The sequence below is a fragment of the Petaurus breviceps genome, unplaced genomic scaffold (genome assembly GCF_028583685.1).
Source record: "Petaurus breviceps papuanus isolate PSGF00001 unplaced genomic scaffold, PetGlider_PUasm1.0 90825, whole genome shotgun sequence".
In the NCBI taxonomy this organism is placed as follows: domain Eukaryota; kingdom Metazoa; phylum Chordata; class Mammalia; order Diprotodontia; family Petauridae; genus Petaurus; species Petaurus breviceps.
In genome coordinates this window covers 7,503,556-7,524,136 of record NW_027187353.1, presented here as the reverse complement: position 1 = coordinate 7,524,136, position 20,581 = coordinate 7,503,556, and the positions used below count along the sequence as shown (strand labels likewise).

The 20,581-nt window shown below is 41.9% G+C and overlaps 1 protein-coding gene across 1 annotated transcript in view; it reads left to right on the top strand.

The window, feature by feature from the left end:
• Positions 1 to 4,325: 4,325 nt before the first annotated feature.
• Positions 4,326 to 20,581, top strand: part of ARIH1 (ariadne RBR E3 ubiquitin protein ligase 1) — an 81,505-nt gene continuing 65,249 nt past the window's right edge. Inside the window, exon 1 of the mRNA XM_069071236.1 lies at positions 4,326 to 4,721. Coding sequence (XP_068927337.1) covers positions 4,350 to 4,721 — 372 coding nt within the window. The 5' untranslated portion in view covers positions 4,326 to 4,349. The remainder of the gene's footprint in view (positions 4,722 to 20,581) is intronic.

Genomic DNA, 20,581 nt, shown 5'->3' with positions numbered 1-20,581 from the left:
CTCTCAACAAGAACATCAACTCTTCCTAACTGAATTCTAGAATGTCTTAACTGGTGGTCAAGACAGGGGGCTTGGTTAACAATGGATTGGGAAAAAGCCACAGGGGGTAAAATAAGAACCACTAGCATATGGGCAGATACACAGGTTATCCTCATCACACTGAGTGAGCATTTTATGGGTGGCCCAAATAATAAAGGTTCCTGACTCTGGCTAGCTTCAGATTCAGCCACATTTACAAAAAGGTTTTGATACCTTATGGCAGAGCCTGGTAATAATGTATTCATTATATCATTACAAAACACTGGTTGAAGTCTTTGCATATTATGCCTATAAAAGTGTATTAAGTCTAAATTATATTTAAATAAAGTTGTACTCATCCATTTCTCTCAAATCTGTTCTGGAGACTGGGGTTTTTATTGCAGTGCTCTGGATTTGCTGGAGGATATTATTTCTATTATCTACTCTTAGAAGAATTTTGATGGCATTTTGTTTTCTATTTATCTGAGAAGTACTTCTCATTAGCACTTGCATAGTAAGCTCCCGGCAGGTAAAAGCTGTTTACATTTGTGGCCTCGGAAAAACCAGAAATCCTTGGGTGTTGCCTTTTTTTTTTTTAAAGTGGAATTATGATTTCATTGGCATAGCAAAGTCTTTTGGTAAGGACACTCCCTCTCCTAAAACAGATGAGCACTTGCTCTACAACATAAGAGTCTTAGAGTTGCCACACAGCAACCCAATTTGTGCCAGAAGTAGGACTTGAACCCAAATTTTCCTTACTCTGAGGTTCAGTTGTCTCTCCACTATGCCAAAGCATGTCTCTCTGTAGTTCTTGCTCTGGAAAGTATCAGATCAAATCTTTTAAAAAACCTAATCAGTTTTAAATCATGGTTTAAGAAGAAGGTGGGAAATTCTTTTGAAGGAACCATAGAAGGTACATTGAAACAAGTCTTTCCCAAGACTGCATAGGTCATTAGCAGGGTTCATGGTGAACCACCTAACTACTCCCTTACTCATCTCTCAGATGACACCAACGCCTTACACAAGGAAGCATCAGTAGTTTATTGTCTCTGGCATAGGTTCCTCATTCTGTTGTTTACATGTTATGATTGATATATTCGACAATTACCACAGTTTAGAGATAATAGGCACCACCTTGATATATCACCTGATAAATCAAGTCACTTTAAAAACATATGTGGGTCATCCTTTTCTTTGTGACCAGAGCAGTTGTTAATCTGGTTTACCTGGAATAGCAATAATAACTCAATCTGAATCCAGGATGGAGTTAAAAAATAAGAACCGAAGGAGGGCCCAGATGTTTATCTTTTAATGAGGTCCAAAGCCACTTGTTCATAACTACATACACACTGTAATAGCAGGAAAAGTGTATTATTCTGGTTAAAACATTGTAAGAACAACGTAATTTCCTATCCTAGAAAATAGAGATGATAGTTCAGTGATTTGGGACAAATCTATACAAAATGCTGCCAAAGTGGCCAAACCTCCAAATTTAGTGAGTCTGATCTACTACAGCTTCTCCTTTTGGTCATCATGCTAGCCACATGGTGCTAGGCTCACTTGTTGCACAGTATCAAGATAACACCTGCCGAATCAGACTTGCCAGATTTTTTCAGTCTGGCATCAGACTGCAAATATTAGCAATATACCCACACAAAGAATTAGGTCAACTCTGAGGCTCTAGTTCAGACTTGCCCGGAGGCAAGGAGATGTTCACATAATGATCACAGGATGTTTTCTTCAACATTGGGATGCAGTGAATTACTTAAACTATTATGTGAGTAACTTAAAAAAAAATTATTTCCTCTTACTTCAAGCTTGCTATATCAAGCATGCATAACAGTAAACAAAGATATCAAAACCAGCTGGGCTTCTACCAAAGACAATCAATTTTACCGTGTAGTTTAGGACTGATGCAATCTAAGAAATCCTTTACTGATCTCAGCAATATCAGTATCTAGGAATAACTAAAGCAGGAGTCCTGACAAATTTTACACTTTTAAGCTGGCAAAATTTCATTTCTTTTTTCTCTCCTGAGCTGTCCAAGGTGTAGAAATAATTAGACAAATACTGGAGAAAAAAACATGGGAATGAACTTCCCAGTGCTGCTATTAAAATGGTTCCAGTAGAGTTAAGCTTCATTATCACATTAATGTAGAACTCTAATGGGGGCTAGTAAATCAACAGAGCTCCTTCATTTAATAGTTGAGAAAACTAAAATCCAGAAGGGAAAGGATGACTTGCTTGGGTAACAAAAAATCAGGACTCCAACACAAGTCTTATGATTCCAGAATGGGTATTCTACTCAATATATAGTATGTCCCAAGTTTTAGTGCAATTTTTAAGCACTTAAAATTTTCGGGACACTCTTATTATACTGCCCTACCCCCACTCACGTCATCATCTCCCTGATGTCATGGTCCTCTTCCAGGACTAAGGACAAACACAACCTGTAAGTAGCCCGAGCTGCCTGAACTGGTGACCTCGCCAGTCAGGTAACTCAACCCCACTTCTCCGTCTCCTTCTCCCCAAAGACGTTAAATTTTGATGGCCAAAAGTTGCCTCCTTAATTTAGGATTTATTGGCCAGTCTTCTTTCTTTCCTTAAATCCATTTCTCTCTGGACCTCTCAGACTGGACAACAATCGGTCCCAGCCCAAGCACCACTTCATGGCTATTTTTTAGGCCCTCCAGGCTCTGAGTGAATGGAAATAGCAACTGCTTATCTTCTGGCCAACAAGTCCGAGGATATTCCCCTCCCAGTTTGATTTTTCTCCCTTTTTTTAATGAAAGAGGCCTATGCACTGAACTGGCGTTAGCGCACTCCAAGGGAAAACCTGAAAGGATCTTGGCCTTCAAAGCGCCAGGGTCTCTCCCTGCAACCTGGGGCCCAGATGACTCTGGAGAAAAGAGTGAGGCCGGTGACCTTGCACAACCCCACCTCCCTCCTTCAAATCAAAGCCAGCGCCAGTCATGGACGGTCGCCGTCTCCCAGATATCTCGGCCCTCTTAAGAACGTAGGACAAACCCAACCACCAGCGCAGACGAAGCGTGGGTCCTGGCGTTAGAGCTGAAGGATTTTGCCATGCCCAGCTCGAGGCAGGCCGTATCCCACTGACGCCCTCGCCTGGTATCGCCCCTGCTCCCGCAACTTCCACGGTGGGCATCGGCACTTTCTAGAAGAGTCGGCATCGTGCGGGTTTCCGTTGTCTCAGCAAGCGGGGGCGCCCATCAAGGCTTGAACGTGGAATCCAACTTGTCCCACGAGGTCGTGCGTGAACACGGCAGGCAGCGCCCGGCTCCCACACTAGCAGACCCAAAGCCGCCTTCCTTAGGCTCTTCCCGGTCAGAAGCTTCTTTCGGACAAGGGGGGCGCCGTGAGGCGCCTCGGGGACAGGCTGGGCCCAATCCCCCCGCCCGCGGGCCTCGCCTCCGGGTCCGACGTGGAGGGCGGGCCTGCTGCCGCACTGGCCACACTGTCCCCAGGTCAGTGCAGGCCGGCCGGCCCTGAGAATGCCTGGTCGGAGGAGGCCGCTCAGGCCGCGGGCACTCCCTCCACTTGTAGGAGCCGAGGAGGAGAAGAGAGGAACGGGCGGGGGCGGACCCACAAGACCACGATCCTCGCCCGCCCGCCCCTCACTCCTCCGCCAGCGCGGTGGAACCGCCCGCCGCGCCAACATGGCGGCACTTCGGGGACGCTTCCCGCGCGCGCGCGCGTGCGCTCTCCACAGTCTGGGCTCGGAGAAATTAGACCGGAAGGAAGGTGAAGGGCTGCGGGGGCTCGGGGTTTCCCCGGGAGCCGCGCAGGGGCCACGGGGAAGGCGGTGAGCCGTCGCAGCACGTCTCCGGCCCGGGGAAGAAGGCGGGGCCGTGCGCGACGGGAAGAGGCGGAGCGCGCCTCCGGGGCGGGCCGAGGCGGGGCGGCGTGACGGGACGCGGTGACGTAGGGCGGCGCGGTGACGCACGCCCCTTTGTTGGCTCAGTAGCGGTAGCAGCGGCCGTGGCTGTGGCGCTGGGGGTTGTTTTCTCTCGGAGGCCGGAGCGGAGCCGCGTCTGACCGAGGCGAGCGGGGGCCCCCCTCCCTCCCCTCCCCCTTTCCTCCCCGCAGCCGCTGCCGCCGCCGCCGCCACCACCAGCACCGCCACCACCGCCACCACCACCTACCCCCGGCCACCACCTCCCGCCGCTGCCGATCGGGCCCCCCGCGTCCGGCCGGGGAGGAGCCGCCGCCCGCGCCCGCCGGGGCTGGAGCCGGGGCCGGAGCCGGCCAGGCCCGGGCTCTCCCCCCCACTCCCCGCCCCGCCGCCGCCGCCCGCCCGCCCCCCGCGCGCCATGGACTCAGACGAGGGCTACAACTACGAGTTCGACGAGGACGAGGAGTGCAGCGAGGAGGACAGCGGCGCCGAGGAGGAGGAGGACGACGACGACGAGGAGCCCGACGACGATAACCTGGACCTGGGCGAGGTGGAGCTGGTGGAGCCCGGGCTGGGCGTCGGGGGCGAGCGGGACGGGCTGCTGTGCGGGGAGACGGGCGGCGGGGGCGGCGGCAGCGCCCTGGGGCCCGGCGGGGGCGGCGGCGGGGGCGGCGGCGGGGGCGGCCCCGGGCACGAGCAGGAGGAGGACTACCGCTACGAGGTGCTCACGGCCGAGCAGATCCTGCAGCACATGGTGGAATGTATCCGGGAGGTCAACGAGGTCATCCAGGTGAGGCGGGCGGCGGTGGAGCTGGGGGGACGTGGGACTAGGCCCGGCGGGGCGGGGCGGCACGGCCAGGCCAGGCCCCGGCCACTTGTTGATCCACGCCGGCCCTGCGGTTCTGGGGGGCCCGGGAGGAGAGGGCGGTGCTTGGGCGCCCCGCCATGGCGGAGGCCTCGGGCCGGCCGGGCAGGGAGCGCAGGGCCCGGGCCCCGCTGGCCTCGGTCAGAGGGGAGGGCCGCCCTCAGCCTCCTAACCCGCTCCAAGTTGGCCTTGGCGGCCCCCGGCGCCCCAGGCAGGGTTGCCGGAGGGAGCGGAAGGAAGGCTTCAACTTGCGAGAGCCGGGAGCCAACTTGGAGGCGGGGGCGCCGGGGCTGCCCCGAATGGCGCGGCGTGGCTGGGCCTCCCCGCGGGAGCGGGGCCGCGGCCGGAAAACATCTGTTTACAACCCCGCAGGCTCGGCGTGGGGGAGGGGGCGGGCGGCCGGGCCCGGCTCACCTGCGCGGCCCCGCCGGGAGCGGCCGGGCTCGGGCAGGCGCTGTCCCGCTCCTCCTTCGCTCTGGGCCGGGGTCTGCTTCCGTGCTGCTGGGGGAGGGGGCCGCGGCCACACTTGAGTCCCGCACTCTGTCGCTTTTTAAAAAGAGGAAAATCTGCCTTATTGTTTAAATTGAAACAATGCTCCGATTGTAGCTGGAAACCCAGGGCCAGCTCCCTGCCCCGGGACTTCTTCGTCTGCTCCCTCCTTTCCCGGGCCGGGAGCTTTGTTCAGGCCGGTCAACCACCTTCCTTTGAAGCCTCCTTTCCTGTGGTTCAGATTGTATTTTGAGCTTCAGGAAATGAAGGGAAGTTTCCTTTTGCTTTTGGAAACATTCTTAACACTTGATAAGAGGTTGAGGAAGAGGAGTGTAACTGCAGTCTTGATTTAAATAAGAGTTTTCTTTCTGTTAAAAAAAAATCCCTTAGTGTATAGAAACTAAAGGAAATTTCTGAACATCGATAAGCTTCCTGCTTTGCAAAGTTGCTTGGTAATTTTTTTCCTTGCTGAATGTGCAGTGGTGGAAAACCCAGTAAGATCTTTCCAACTATATTTTCTGTTTTGCATTAAAGTGAAACATCTAATATAATAATGACTAAAAAGTTTGAGAATAGATGAAAACATTCAGTGACCACTTGGTAGTGTCTCTAAATTCATTTTTAAAAGTGTGAATACAGGTTTAACTGGGAGCACATTTTTAAGACTTGTTTTCCTAAATACAGAAACACAAGGTATAACCTATATTTGGAAAGGATGAGACCATACTTTAATTAAGTACCAGAAACCTTTAAACTTTCCAGGCAGCTAACTGGCTGAAATGGAAGCAGCACTGAACTTAGAGTCAGGACTTTGAGTTTCTGATCTTAGCTCCTCTGTTTTGCTACTGGTATGACCCTCAAGTCACTTAATCTTCTTGTGTCTCAGTCTTTGCATATATAAGATGAGAGCAGTTGAGCTAGGTGACCTTTTAGCTCTAAATCCTATGATCCATAATTTCTAAAGAGAAGCTAATATAGAAGTAATTTTTTGAACTGTAACCTTAATTAGCTTTTCTGAATTTGAAAAATACAACTTTTTTTGACTCCTGTGAGTTGGACAGATCCTAGAATTGTTTTTTGTTTTTTAAACTTAATTCTAGTTCATTTGTGTGGGGCTCAGAGGCCTTGGGGGAAACATTTCATTCAGCAGGATTCTGTGTTGCTGAAGATGCAAAGATGTGAAAATGATACTTGTCTCTGCCCTCAAGAAGCTTATAAGTCAGCACAGAGTTAAAAAATTTTCAGCTAGTTTTTTAGCTTTTGTTTAACCTCCCTTTGATCTTTAAAAACAACTTATTTCACATACCTTAAATCCCTACTACATTTCTGATAGATATGAATTACTTTGGCATTTCATAAGATCAGAGTTAAAGAACAACTTAGCATATTCTCCAACACCAAGTATTGAATACCTGTTATGGGTCAGGTACTGTAAGAGACCAGAGGGGGTGAGGCAGATAAAGTGAGACTAGTCCTTTGCTCTCAAGGAACTTGGATTCTTAGTGTGATGGGTCACTGACAGTACAAAAATGTGACTATTGCCATTTAAATCCTCTTTTAGATAGTTTTGGGGACATAAAATGAATTCTAATCCTCAGGATGAATAGGACCCACGTGAGCAGTTGTTGGTGAACCACTGAATGCCATGAAAATTTTCAGGTCCATGTTACCATATTGGTTCAGATTTGAGCAGCACCCCAAAAAATGAAATAGGAATAAAATGTTGTTTCACATTTTACTTGGTGAAATTATAAGACATTCTTAGGTTTTTATATAAACCAGATTGAGGAGTGTCACATAAAAATACAGCCTGTGTTTTTACCAAAAGGGTAAAGTGAATTTAAGGCTTCTTTCGGACATTTCACTAATTTGAACATAAAACTTGACGTAGATGTGTATTTAATTATTACTATTGTCTGACAGTGAAATTATTTGTCCTAAACCTTGTCTTTTATAACTAATAATAGTAGTCTTTCATAACTAACAACAATATCATCTGTATGGCACTTTAAGGTTTGCAAAGCACTTAACTATATTTTATCCTTACTACAACACTGGGAGGTAAAATGCTATTATTGTCCCCATTTTACAGATGAGGAAACTGAGTTTGAGTGACTTGCTCAGGGACACACTGCTAGTAAATGTATCAGAACCAGTACCCTTGTTATATATGATTTTAAATATTTGCTAGTCTAGTGTTTTGCATATAGAAAACTCAGAAAATGAATTTTCAAGTAAAAAAAATTATCCTAAATCAGATTCTATGCTAATTATGTAGTTTGTAAAGCAACCACAGACCAACTACCCTACACACACATACACACAAAACTTGTTAAGTAAAATCTTTTAAGACCCATTCACTGATTTTTTTCAAAATCTGAGGGTAAAAAGTAAGACACCAAAACTAATAGTTAAATTGGTATTTGGCTTTGAACTTTAGTTGCAACTTTTTTTGTGGGGAGGGGAAGGTATTAAATGGCCATTTTTTCTGGGCTACACCCAACAAATTACCACTTAGACATTTAGGTTCAGAAAGCTTTGGTGTAGGGAAGCCATACAGTAGGACTGGCCCAAGACTGGGCTGCAGTTCTTTTGTCTAATTTGTATTCTTGTTCAATGATCAGTTATTTTTATGCCTTTCTTGTCTGGCTGCATCAGAGTTGCCTCTTTTAGTCTTGGACCTTCTAAGAGAAGGTTAGGGACTATCTGACTTGCTTTTTTACAGAAAGATCTTTGAACTTTTTTAAAAACAATACCACTGAGTGCTACTTTAGTGTAATTTAAAGTTTGTACTATGACTTCTGAGAGTCTCTATTTTTAATTAAACTGACATCACAGCTGCTACTCGTCATTCTGTACTCCATAATCTGAATATGAAAGTTAGGGTTGTGGAATTCTCAGTCAGCCAAACTCTTATAGGTACAGTGATCCCCAAATATTGAATGAAACTAAAGGACTATCATTTGCACTGTTTTTAGTGGATTGAAATATTGTTTTAATTAAAAACTATGATTAATGCAAATAGGAATTTAGCAGTAGCGGATTTTTCCTAATTGTAATTAATTTTAAACTGTGTTGGCCATTTCACTATTTGGAGTAGACTGTTTGATTTTGGATAAATTGCTAAACATCATAGATAGTTGCTGAAAACCAATTTACTTGACCCCCACAGGCTATGTATATTGTGATAATCAGATGCAAACCCTTATTTATTAATGTCTACAACTTTTTTTGGAGTTTTTTTGAAAAGCGCATAAATCAGTTACTCTCCTGTATTAAATTTGAATGAAACAATAAGTTGTGGGAAAAAATTATTGTTGGTGAATCTTTTAAAGGATAATAAACTTCCCTTGAAAATAACTAAAATTAAAGTTATTAGAGAAGCTAAACATTTGTAGCAAGTTTGTCCTCTCTAATGTTAATATTAGAAAATGCCAGTTTGTTGAGCATATTAAATTGAATTGAGCCATATGCCAAGTTATAAGTAAATTAAGCTTTAACTTGAAAAAATACATTTTCCCAATTCCATTTGTAATTTCTTAGTAGTTAACTGCTTTCAAGTTCTTATCTCAACTAGTCTTTCCATACTCATAATTTCATTTGTAATATTAAGAATGTTACTTTCCAGAATTATTGTATAAAGTAAAAATAATTGAAAAATAAAAAATTGTAAGACAATCTTCAGACTTAACTCTTAGAGGAATACAGAGCAAGAAGGGAAGGTTTGCTTGGCAGAGATGACTCAACAAAATTAAAATTGAGATTGCATATTATTTTCAGGCAACAAAAAAGATCATGCATGCTATGGAAGGAAATCTGGGAATTTTATGATCCTGTTTTTAGGAGTCATGACCTCTTTTTCCAAGTAGAATTACGTTCATGTGTCTGTAAATCTCCTACCATAGGTTCTAGTAACCATTGCCAAGGATTAAATGCATTAGCCACTACATTATTATATGATCCAATACTTTTATTTGGGGATTAAGTGAACTGGAGCAAAAGTACATGGCCTAACACAAACATCCAACTCCAGGGTATAAAAATAAAAGGTCAAGGACTGACTTTCAAATAATGCTGGTTAAAGTACAAGGGAGCACATAGGTTTATGTAGGAGAAAGACTTGTCCTTGCTGACATGAACAGTAGGTATTCAGCAACACCGTGACAGCGAAATGGCAAACAGCTGCATAAACTTGATTTTTTTGTTTATATTTTGATGTACTGTTAATCATGGGGGGGGGGGGCAAAAGCAGAAGGATAATGAGGATGTAGAGATCACTGGTGGGGGTAGTTGCTGGGACCTCTGGAAGGCTAATACATCTAAGTGTCTTGGCCTTTTAGAAAATTGTTACAACATAAAACATGTAATGTGTACATAGCCTGTTGCTTTATGGTCCAGAGTTTCTTACCTCTATCTAAAAGTTTTACTTCAAAGAAGGAAGGTTAAATAAAGAGCAAAAGAAATGAGTATTTGAGAAGTGTAAGGCCTTCTAACCTCATCAGGCCTTACTTGGGGTGCCTTCCACTTAACAGTTGGGAACCAGTGCAGGTGGGAAAGCACCACTAATGAAGTGAAATTAGGGGGGGAGGAAAGTTGGCTCACCTCATGGGGCTATGGAAACGTGTTATCACCTAGAGTTCTGTGAAGGGATTTAATCAAACAATATTATGCTTGGGTGTTGTGGGAGCTGGCAGTGAAAGTGTGTTTACTTTGTTACATTTTTAAAACCTTAGACATCAGTAAATGGTAAACTGTGACCAAGTTCTAAGTGCTGTGCAATAAATTGAAGTTAGGATCTGAGAAAAAAGGAGGGAAGCACTGGGGTGTGCCATGTCAAAGTAATTGAAAAAGAGTTCACTGAGGAGTTAGTAGACTGTTAGGGATCTGTATTTGAGATAATTGAGGATGGTGAGGGGAATGGGGCTAGGTGCTGAGAGGGGTTCTGCAGGGCTACAAATTGTGGAATAAGGCTTTTGTTTGTTTTAAAGTACCTTGATAATAGTAGAGGGATTTTTTGGGAGGAGGACTAAAGGATGAAGAGTTTAATGACTCATCTCAGATGGCTGTGCTGGCCACCTTAGTTAATCTGTGCTGGTGGAAGGAACTTGGTTTGGATCATTTTCCCTGGCTTATCCACAAATCATTTGTTTTTGCCTTTGGAAAGCAATATATTGTGACTTAAAAGTAAATTTCCATCCTTGGGTTTTGCTGACCAAGATTAAATTTAATTTGCACCTGTATACTCAGTGGGTTTCTCTAGTGATCTGCCCAGCCTTATTGTATTCTTCTGCTTGAATGCTTCCAATTTAGTAACCTGGGGACTTGTTCATTTGTAAAGATGTCTGTCAATCTGTTAGAAAGCCCTTTGTACTATAAGGCCTACCTTATCATCCTACAACAGTGGTTTTTATCCTTTTTTTTTTGCCTTATGGACTATTCCTGTAGTATGTGATACCTAAGAAAACCCTCTTCAGAGTAATGCTTACTTAAATGCATAAAATATGTAGGACAAGAAAGGAAACCAATTATATTGAAATATAGTTATCAGAACTTTTATTTTTTTTTTTTACCAGTTCATGAACTCTTGAGTTAAGAACCCCTGGCTCAGAGCCTCTCTTCATGGATTCTGGGTCTGCCTTCTCTGGAACACTGAGACCCAGGCAGGGTAGGCCCTACATTTGGTACCTGCATCTAAATCTTGATGGTGCAACTTCTGTGAGATTGTGCAAGTCATCTACCTTTTCATGACCTCAGTTTCCTAATCTGTAACATGAAAAGGTTGAATTAAGTCTCTTCTCTAAATGTCTCCTTAAATCTTCTCCCCAGATCTGGGTCTTTACCAGTCACCACACCATCTTGCCTCTCACCCCTCCCATTTGTCAGTGTGCTTTTTAGCTGAAGGGCCCAGGATCATTGACTTGCAAGAGGATACAGTTGGACTCACTGAGGGCAGCTAAAGACTTTATTCTACCAAGGCAGTGGAAAAGACATCCGACGGGATTGTTCTGAGAAAAGTATAAGCCCTGGCACCCTAACTCCAAGGTTCTGTAAAGTGATCAGGTGACAAGTTCTTTGAGCTAGATATATTTGTACAAACCAATCGGTTCATAAGCCATTTAGCTGCCTGGTGAGTGTAGTAATAAACTTGAGAGACAGACTGACTCCCTTAACTTCTCTGAGGCTAATGTGTGAAATGGCATATATACCTAAGAACTGCATATGAGGGTTAATTGTGAGGCTCAAAAGGCAACATTTAAGTTTTTTGAAAATCACTTGAATCAGCGTCAGGTATTATTATTCATGGTTGATCCAGAAGGAATTATTCATTCAAAGATGACAGGGTCATATCTTGGTATAGGACACTTCCGTATTCCAGGTGAGCCGGCCAAGATGCAACTCGTGTAATTGATAAGTCTTCCAGCTATTGGGTAAGCTTTCTTACAGGGGTGGAAGTATGGAGATAGGCTTTCCTAGGACTTTGCTTTGGTTTGTTGCTCAATCTTGAACAAAACAACATACAAGACTTTGTTAGGGCCTATACATGAAGTTTCCAAAGTCTTAGCTTCAGTTTTAAGCTTTATATTACTAAAATAAAAAATGAGCCACTGCCCTACAAAAACATATATTTTTTGTTTCAGCTTTCACCCAGCTTTGTGCCATATGCATACTGTTTTTTCATCTGAGAATTGACAAATTCTTTCAGTTTTTGTCTGTTGGTTTGTTTGAAACAAATTTTGATAGAAATTCTGTTGGGCTACTTTCCCCTAAGTATTAACACACTATCAATAGGTGGTACTTTCCTTGAGGAAAAAGGTACTAAGGTCCCCACAAAGACCTTATATTAAATTTCTATTCTGTTTGGAGCTGAAACTTTGCTCTTTGGTATCATTGATCCAGAGAGAGACCAACAGAGAATAACTTCATGTAGTTTGTTTTCCCAGGTATTGGTTTATAAATCCTGAGGCTTTGGTTCAACAAGCCTGTTGTAAATTAATTTTTTTTTTATCAACAAAATTCTTTGTTTTCTTCCTTCCTTCTCCCTCCCTACCCCACATTGAGAAGGAAGAAAAACAAAGTTCCGGTTAGAAACTTGCATAATGGGGGCAGGGAGGGAATTGTCCCAGTGACCACACCCAACCTGCATGACTTCTTTCCCATCCCTTCCCACAAAGTCTCAGCCTACACTGATCACCTTTCCGGAGGTATTGGATATGATGTTTCTTCTTAAGGCCTCTGGAATTGTATTTGGTTATTGCATTGCTTAGAGGATCCAAGTCTTTTAAAATTGTTTTTCTGGTATTCATATGATTATATATATTATTCTGCTGGTTCTGTTCACTTCACCCAGAATCAGTTCATATAAGTCTTCCTAGGTTTCTCTGAAACAGACATCTTCATCATTTTACAGCACAATATTCTAATTCATTTAACATAATTTGTTCAGCCATTCTCTAACTGATGGACACCCTTTCAAATTCCAGTTTGCCACTGCAAAAAAGTACTCAGCAAACATTAAGTAAACACTTAAATGTGTTAGTGTTTAGACCAGCCACTGTTGGTCACTAAACAGCCTCAGTGAATTTTTCACACAAGTAAATTATGGTCAGGGATTAAGCTTTGTTTCATAAAAATACTGTTCTAATGTATTGATAGAGCTACTGAAAGTCCTGGGTTCTAATCTTCTTGAGTAAACTTTGCCTACCGGTGACTGCCATAAAAAGTATTTGGCTTTTTGGGGGTCATCCTCTTTGACCTGTTTGCTGATTTGGGCATTTTGGCAGCTTAAACTACCTCCACCTCCTCTTTAGTGAATGGCTTCTCTTCCCTTACCCTAAAAGATGCAACAGGCTCAACGGTTTTCCTACCGATTCTATGACCTCTACTTTCCCATATTTCACTGATGCCTTATGTTTTTCTCAGTCTAATATTGGAGGTCCCCCAAATATGTGTCCTTGGTGTTCTTTGTGTACTTTTTCTTTTGATGGGAACTCTTGTAGTTCCCAACAGGACTCTATGAAAATGATTCCTGAGTCCCTGTCTAGTCTTGGCCTCTCTTCTGAGCTCATTTCCAACTCCATATAAAAACATTTCCACCTAAATGACACACTGGGACCTCAAATCTAAAACTAAACATTTTTCTACCCTAAACCTTTATCTCTTCCTGATTTCCACATTTACCTGGTCCAATATCCCAAGAATATGCCAACTCCATCTTTAACATTCTCTTCCTGCCTAGACTATTATTTAGCCTCTTAATAGATCTTCTGGCCTCCAATCAATGCCAGAATAATCTTTTCTCGCATAAAAATACAGTTGTTACTCCTATTAATTTTGTGTGGCTTCTAATGCTCTGCAAGTAAAATAAAATTCCTTTGCCTGGCATTTATTCATAATTCTTATCCACAATCTGGCACTATCTCAACCTAATTTTCTAGCTGTTTCTCAATTACTCCTTATTCTGTTGACTGACCTCAAATCGCCCCCCTGGGCCAACACCCCCCCACCCCCAATACTGTAGGTTCTCTTGCTTCACCTTGAGGCTAATCTCTTTACCTAGTATGCTCTCTTGCCCTTTTATTGTTAAATCCCTAACTGTCCTTTAAAATCCAATCCAAAGGCTAACTAACTCCTTTATGAAACTGCCTTTCTTGATTCTTTTCTCTTCCCTCACTTCAATTCATCCCTCCCCGCTGTGATAACTTCTGCACTTCACCCCTGGCTTAATAAAGGTTTGAGGCACTTTATTTTGTAATACTCACTTAAGTTATCGAGTAATGTATTGGATGAAATCTTATTTATATGCTTAGATTGCAATCACCTATGGTTAATCTAAATACCATCTCTGCACTTAAAGTACCTAGCATTGTGCTTTGTGTTACATGGTAGTCACTTCAACAACAACAACAAAGCTTTTGACTATGGTTGTTATAGATGCATAAAACTATCCCCAAATTTGAACTGGGCTAGGTGTGTCATTAGGCACTAGAGGAATACTGGATTGTGAGGGTGATGAATACTCATCTGTCACTACTGGAAACATAAAACTGTCTTTCATCTTAATGTAGGAAGTTTAACATCTGGTAGCTCTGCCTTTTTCATTCTTTTTTTTTTTTTAAACATGGAATATCTTTTTTTCCCCCCAATGTTTTCTTATAGGCAAAGAATATTTTCAACATCTTAGGTGTTGGAAAGGATGTGAGATTTTAGTGAAACCTTTTCCTAATACAGCATTGCTAACATGCCCTTTTAGAAGAGCCACTGACAATAGAACTTGCCATTCCATTTGGGGACAGCTATAATTGTTCTTTGTAGCATTAAAGACAGACTCTGCCTCCCTTTAAAAGTCTGTTCAATTTGTTGTTCTGTTTTCTGGCCCACAGATATCAAACTCACAGTCTGCAAAATTCGAAGTGTGGCCTGAACCAGATTAAAATGTAATTGGGTAATGTTTAACAAAAATGCCATATAATATGTTCATTTGTATTTTTCGAAATCCGTGTGCAGCCTGTAGTGTTGCTTCCTGTTTACCCACGTTTCATTCTATCTTCATCATACATTTTATCCCCAGTTCCTTGGAACTTCAAAGGACATCCATTCCAGTCCATGAACAAAACCTTGTTACCTTACAGCACAGTAGTTATATTAGTGAACTAGCTTTTATTAAGTAAGGACTGTGTGCCAGTCAGTTTTTAGCATGAAAATGAAAACAGAACTGCCCTCAGGGAACTGCTTTATGCTGGAAGGGGGGAGGGGGTACCACCAGTTTTTCTATTGACTTTCTTTTGACAGCCTTAATTCTTTGTAATGTATGTGTTCCTGCCTTCTCCGGTGTCCTTTGGGTAATTCTCAATTTCAGTTTTTTGGGTATTGTTGGTCCAGGACTGACTTTCCCCCAAAAAAATTGACATCTGTTTCAGAGAGGAGCTCTTGGGGTCCTCAAGAGAACTATGTAGTTTCTCAAAGGCAGTCTTGCCCACTCTTCTCCAGTTTAACTCTTGACCCAGCTCTGCCCATTTGTAGTTTCTGTCCAAGACACATAGAAATGAAATAAGTTCTCTTGTATGCCATGATCTGGACAATAGGCTTTCTTCATCAACTTGGGCTTTCTTATGTAGATGAGCCAAGTTCTTTAGAGTGATTATAAAGTTCATTTAGGAGATTCTGCAGTGGTTTGGGACTTGAATGTTGTCCACAAACATGAACATCTGGAAAACTTTGGGGGGAATGAAACCTTGCTCTTCAACTGGGACTCTGCATTGGACCTCTGTGACAGAGGCTAACATATTTGGCAAGCATGTATCTTTGTTTTATGCTTGTCTCATTAATAATCATCAGGGGAATCACAGAACAACATTGTCTGTTTGAGAAATCTTGTAAAGATACCTTGTTGGAGATGAGCCTCTTGGAAATCGAGATATTTTGTTCTAGCAAATCAAATGCTTGTTATAGTTAGACAATAAAGTATAGTAGTTTCTTTTATTCTACATCTTTTGGTCAATTGTGTGATTATTAAGATGCGGTTTGTGGCATGTTGATAGCAAAAGCTTCCCTGTTCCCTTCACATTTTTTTTATAGCTTGAAAGTAGACATGGATTGGATAATTATAGATGTTTTTAGTCATCTTTTAACACACAGAGAAGATAAAGATACATATATGTATATAGTGGTCTGAGATATTTTTAATATCTACACCCAGGTACATTGAGAATAATTGATAACAGTAACATTAAAATTGTCCCTCCAGGGTTACGGGAGAGTAGCATTATGATAGTGCGTTGATGATGGAACTTGTGAATCAGCACAACCCTTTTGGAAAGTAATTTGCAGGTATACAAATAAAATAAGCAAAAATGTCCATATGCTTTGGTCCAGAGATTCCACTACTGCCTTATACGCCAGGGAGATCACTGATAGAAAATCCAGCTATACCACCAAAATATTTGGTGTCTCTTTTTATGACACCAAAGAATTGGAAACAAAGTGGATGCCCACCTAGAAACTGGTGGTACCTGAATGTGATGTAGTATTACTGTGCTGTAAGGCTTGACTAATACTATTAATACAGAGAAGCAGCCAAGATTTACATGATCTGATGCAAAGTGAAATAAACAACTGAGAAAAAAAACATACATGACTATAGCATAAATAGAATAACTACAAAACAATTGAGTGAATTTTGTGAATGTTATAGTGCATTGGTTGGTTTTACTGATTTTTTTTTTTTTTTTTTTTTTAAGCAATCAGGGTTCAATACCTTGGTCAAGGTTACACGGCCAGTTATTTCTGGGTGTGGTGCTAAGTATCTGAGCCCAGTTTTGATTCCCAGGTCATCCTGACACTGGAGCCAGTGCTCTTACTCGCTGTGCTACCTGGCCACCCGGATTTTTCTTTTCTTTAAATAAATTATTTGTTATTATGGGATGGATCTCTGGGAGGGGATAGGAAGAGGAATACTGACCGAAATTCTGGTAGTTTTTAAAATGCAAAAGATAACAAAGTTTTATTTTAAGAAGATTGTACTCTCCAACATGGGCCTTTTCTGTGTGGTTTCATTCAGCGTTTTTCCCTTTTTTCTTCACCACTGTTGCTACATCTTAAGAACAGAGATTCCATTTTTTTGAAATTTTAGTATAATTAATTTCCTTTGAGAGGATATGTGTTTTGTGCATTTAGAGAATATTCTGAGAAAGAGATCCATGTTTCACCAGATGGCTAAAGATGGGGGTCTAGTATCACACACAGAAATTGAGATACCCTGCTCTAGAAGCACATCCCCAGGGCACTGTTAAAATCCAGGTGTGACTACACCCAAAAAGCTAGTCATGCTGCAACACTAGGACTAGGACAGAAATCGAAGAAGAGGAAAAGGGTCCATATGTGCAGGAAAGTAATTACAGCAGCTGATGGCAAAGAATTGGGGGAAAAGGTACGCTTTTTAATTAGGAAATGACTGAGGACAGAGCCAAGATGGCGGAGTGAAAGCAGGAACTTGTCCAAGCTCTCGCTCCAACCACCTCCAATACCTGTAAAATATTACTCTAAACAAATTTTAGAGCTACAGAACCCACAGAGTGACAGAGAGAAATCTCCTGCTGAAGGCAGCCTGGCAGGCCAACAGGAAGGGTCTATAGCACCACACTGTGAGCTGAGTATAGTCCTGCAGGAGCCATTCACATTCAGGCCCAGACCCAGGGCAGCCCCCACCTGGCCCAGACCAGCCTGAGCACACTTAAGGAGAGTGAATCACTGGCAGCTGTGGTGGTTTCCAACCCATAAACGCCAAAGAGAAAATAAAAGGTCAGTGGGGAACTCTCTTAGAACTGGGTGACTGAAGAGCGTGGTCAGACCCCTGCTCCTGGGTGCAAGACGTGGCAGAGGTGCAGCTGCTGCACCTGGAGCTGCTGGCCTGCAGATCCAAGTGACCATTCAGAGGGTATTGCTCTTGCTTTGATCTGTTTGGATCTGGATCACAGTCTTGGGTGGTGGTCCTGGGGTATGTGACCAGTGTTCCAGAGCTTGTGGTGGCTGTAGAGAGGGTGCCCTCCTCAGACCTTTTGACAACCTTTGTGAAAACCCCAGTGATTTGGGACACAGCTCTCTCTACTCTGGAAGCAGAGTTCTACCGTGGCAAGGAGCTCAAAGTCAAGTAATTGGCTGGCAAGATGAGCAAGCAGAGGAAGCACAATCAGACCATAGAATCCTTTTTGGGGGCACAAAAAGGATCAAAACATGGAACCAGAAGAAGTCAAAAATGTCAAAATTCGTGCATCAAAAGCTTCCAACAAAGATAAGAACTGGTTGCAGGCCATAGAGGAGCTCAAGAAGGATTTTGAAAATCAATTAAGAGAAGTGGGGGGAAAATGGGAAGAGAAATGAGAATTATGCAAGAAAAGCAAGTCAACAGCTAAAGGAGACCCCAAAAAATACTGAAGAAAATAACACCTTAAAAAGTAGACTAACTCAAATGGCAAAAGAGGCCCAAAAAGCCAATGATCATGGAGAAAAATGCCTTAAAAAGTTGAATTTGCCAGATGGAAAAGGAATTTCAAAAACTCACTGAAGAGAATAATTCCTTCAAAATTAGATTGGAGTAAATGCAAGCTAATGACTTTATGAGGAATCAAGATATTATAAAACATCCAAAAAAATGAAAAAATAAAGGCAATGTGAAATCTCATGGAAAAACCACTGACCTGGAAAATAGATCCAGGAGAGATAATTTAAAAATTATTGGACTACCTGACAGCTGTGATCAAAAAAAGACTAGAAATCATTCTTCAAGAAATTTTCATGGGAAACTGCCCTGATTTTCTAGAACCAGAGGGCAAAATAGAAATTGAAAGAATTCACTGATCACCTCTTGAAAAAAATCCCAAAAAGAAATGACTGAACAAGAAATAGTAAATTAATGTGATGCAATACTATTGTTCTCTAAGAGATGATGAAGGGTATGAATTCAGAGAAACCTGGGAAGACATGTATGAACTGGTTCAAAGTGAACTGAACTGAACCAGAAGACCACTTTATATAGTAACAGCAATAGAACATCAGAAGATTTGATAACTGATCAACATGACCAAGCACAGTTCCAGTGCTGTCCACCTCAAAATACAGAGCCAGTGGACTTAGAGTACGGATAGAATGTTTTCTTTTCCTTTCTTGCCTTCTCAATGAGAGGAAGGGAGAGAATTTGAAACTAAAAAATGAATAAAGGACAAAAACCTTTAGAAATTGCATGTAGTGGCTTCATTAACTTAGAGAGTTAGAAAATTTATTATAAAAATTCCTGTAGATCTTTTCTAGTCTCTATTACTACTAGTTTCATCTTTAAATGATTTTGGATAACTTTTCGAGGCAGTAGTGACAGTTTTCCAGATTGGTCTTTCCCATGACTGCCTTATCTCTCCACTTATAAAATAGGACACGTATTTCCAGATTAAGGTCATTTTTAGACTCATTTTCATTGCTTGGCAAATGATTTACATCATTCAAGTCCTTTCCCTCTCTTTGCTATTTTTCATCAATAATTTATTCAAATGGTTTTAGAGTTAAAATTGTGTGCCTTACCTTTTTCTTCATTTTTATTCTTCTAGCTTTGTATTCCTTTTGATTTTTTTGTCTCTACACAACTGATTGAAAAAATCTATTGATTTTTATTTCTGCTAAAATATCAGTTTCATTCTTTGATGATCCTTAGTTCTCTACCATTTTAAGGCTTTCAAATAATCATGAAACTTGTGTAATTCTCACATTAAAAAAAAGACCTTTTCTCATTTCTTGCTATTGAATTGTGTGTGTGTGTGTGTGTGTTTAAATTGCTATGCTCCCCCTTTGCCCAATTCTTCATTTCATGCTGTTTATGAGGAGGGTCCCAATAGATACTATCTGGTTAAGTGCCAAGGAAATTTTAAAAGTCCTTGCTGTCAAGCTTATTATAATATTCTAGTAAAAGGTAAAAGACATTTTTAATAAGGGTTACCAAGTAATTAGTTCAAGGGGTGGGGCAACTCAATATTCTGGCTAGAAAATCAAAGAATGTTTCATATTGTAGAAGTTGACATTTGATCTGGTCCTTGAACAAAATATATAGGTTGCCAATAGATAAATACTGGGAAAGGAAAGTTATCCCAGTTTTTGGGGAGATTCAGGCAATTTGAGTATCCAGTTTAATCTGCCTTGTGAACTATGGGAAAAGGGAGAAATATGGTGCCAAATTCTAAAGGGATTTCAGTGTAAAATTAATAATTATTACAGAACTAGAAAGTGTGTGGGGGGGGAGTAAATCTAGATCTCATCTGACTCCATGTCCAAAACATTTTTGACCACATCATGTCACTTGGGGAATTTATTAGGTAGTAGGGAGCAGGTCAAGATTTTGAGGGGACAAAGGAATTTAAAACAGTGAATGAGAAGGTTTCATCATTCTGCTACATACTGGGGTTACAAATGCAAAATATGAATCTATGTTGCAGATGAATTGGAAGAAAAGTTAATAGAAAAGAAATAATGGTTTTCAGGATAATGGAAAGCATATTCTTGTACCATCTTGTTGCATTTTGTGACCTGTAATATAAAAGTCCTATGCTGGGAGGAATTATTTCTGAATTTCTTTGACTTTGGCAAGTAGCTGTCAGTCCTTGTCTATATTTCATCTGCATGTATTGATTGACAGGCTTTAGTAACTGCTTGTCCAGGTCAGAAGAAGGCAAGATGTTGAGCAATGTATGTTGCTTGGTTAATTTTTTAGTTTGAGTTTTCATCTAACCTCTCTGATTAATGGCATCTAGAAGCATTGT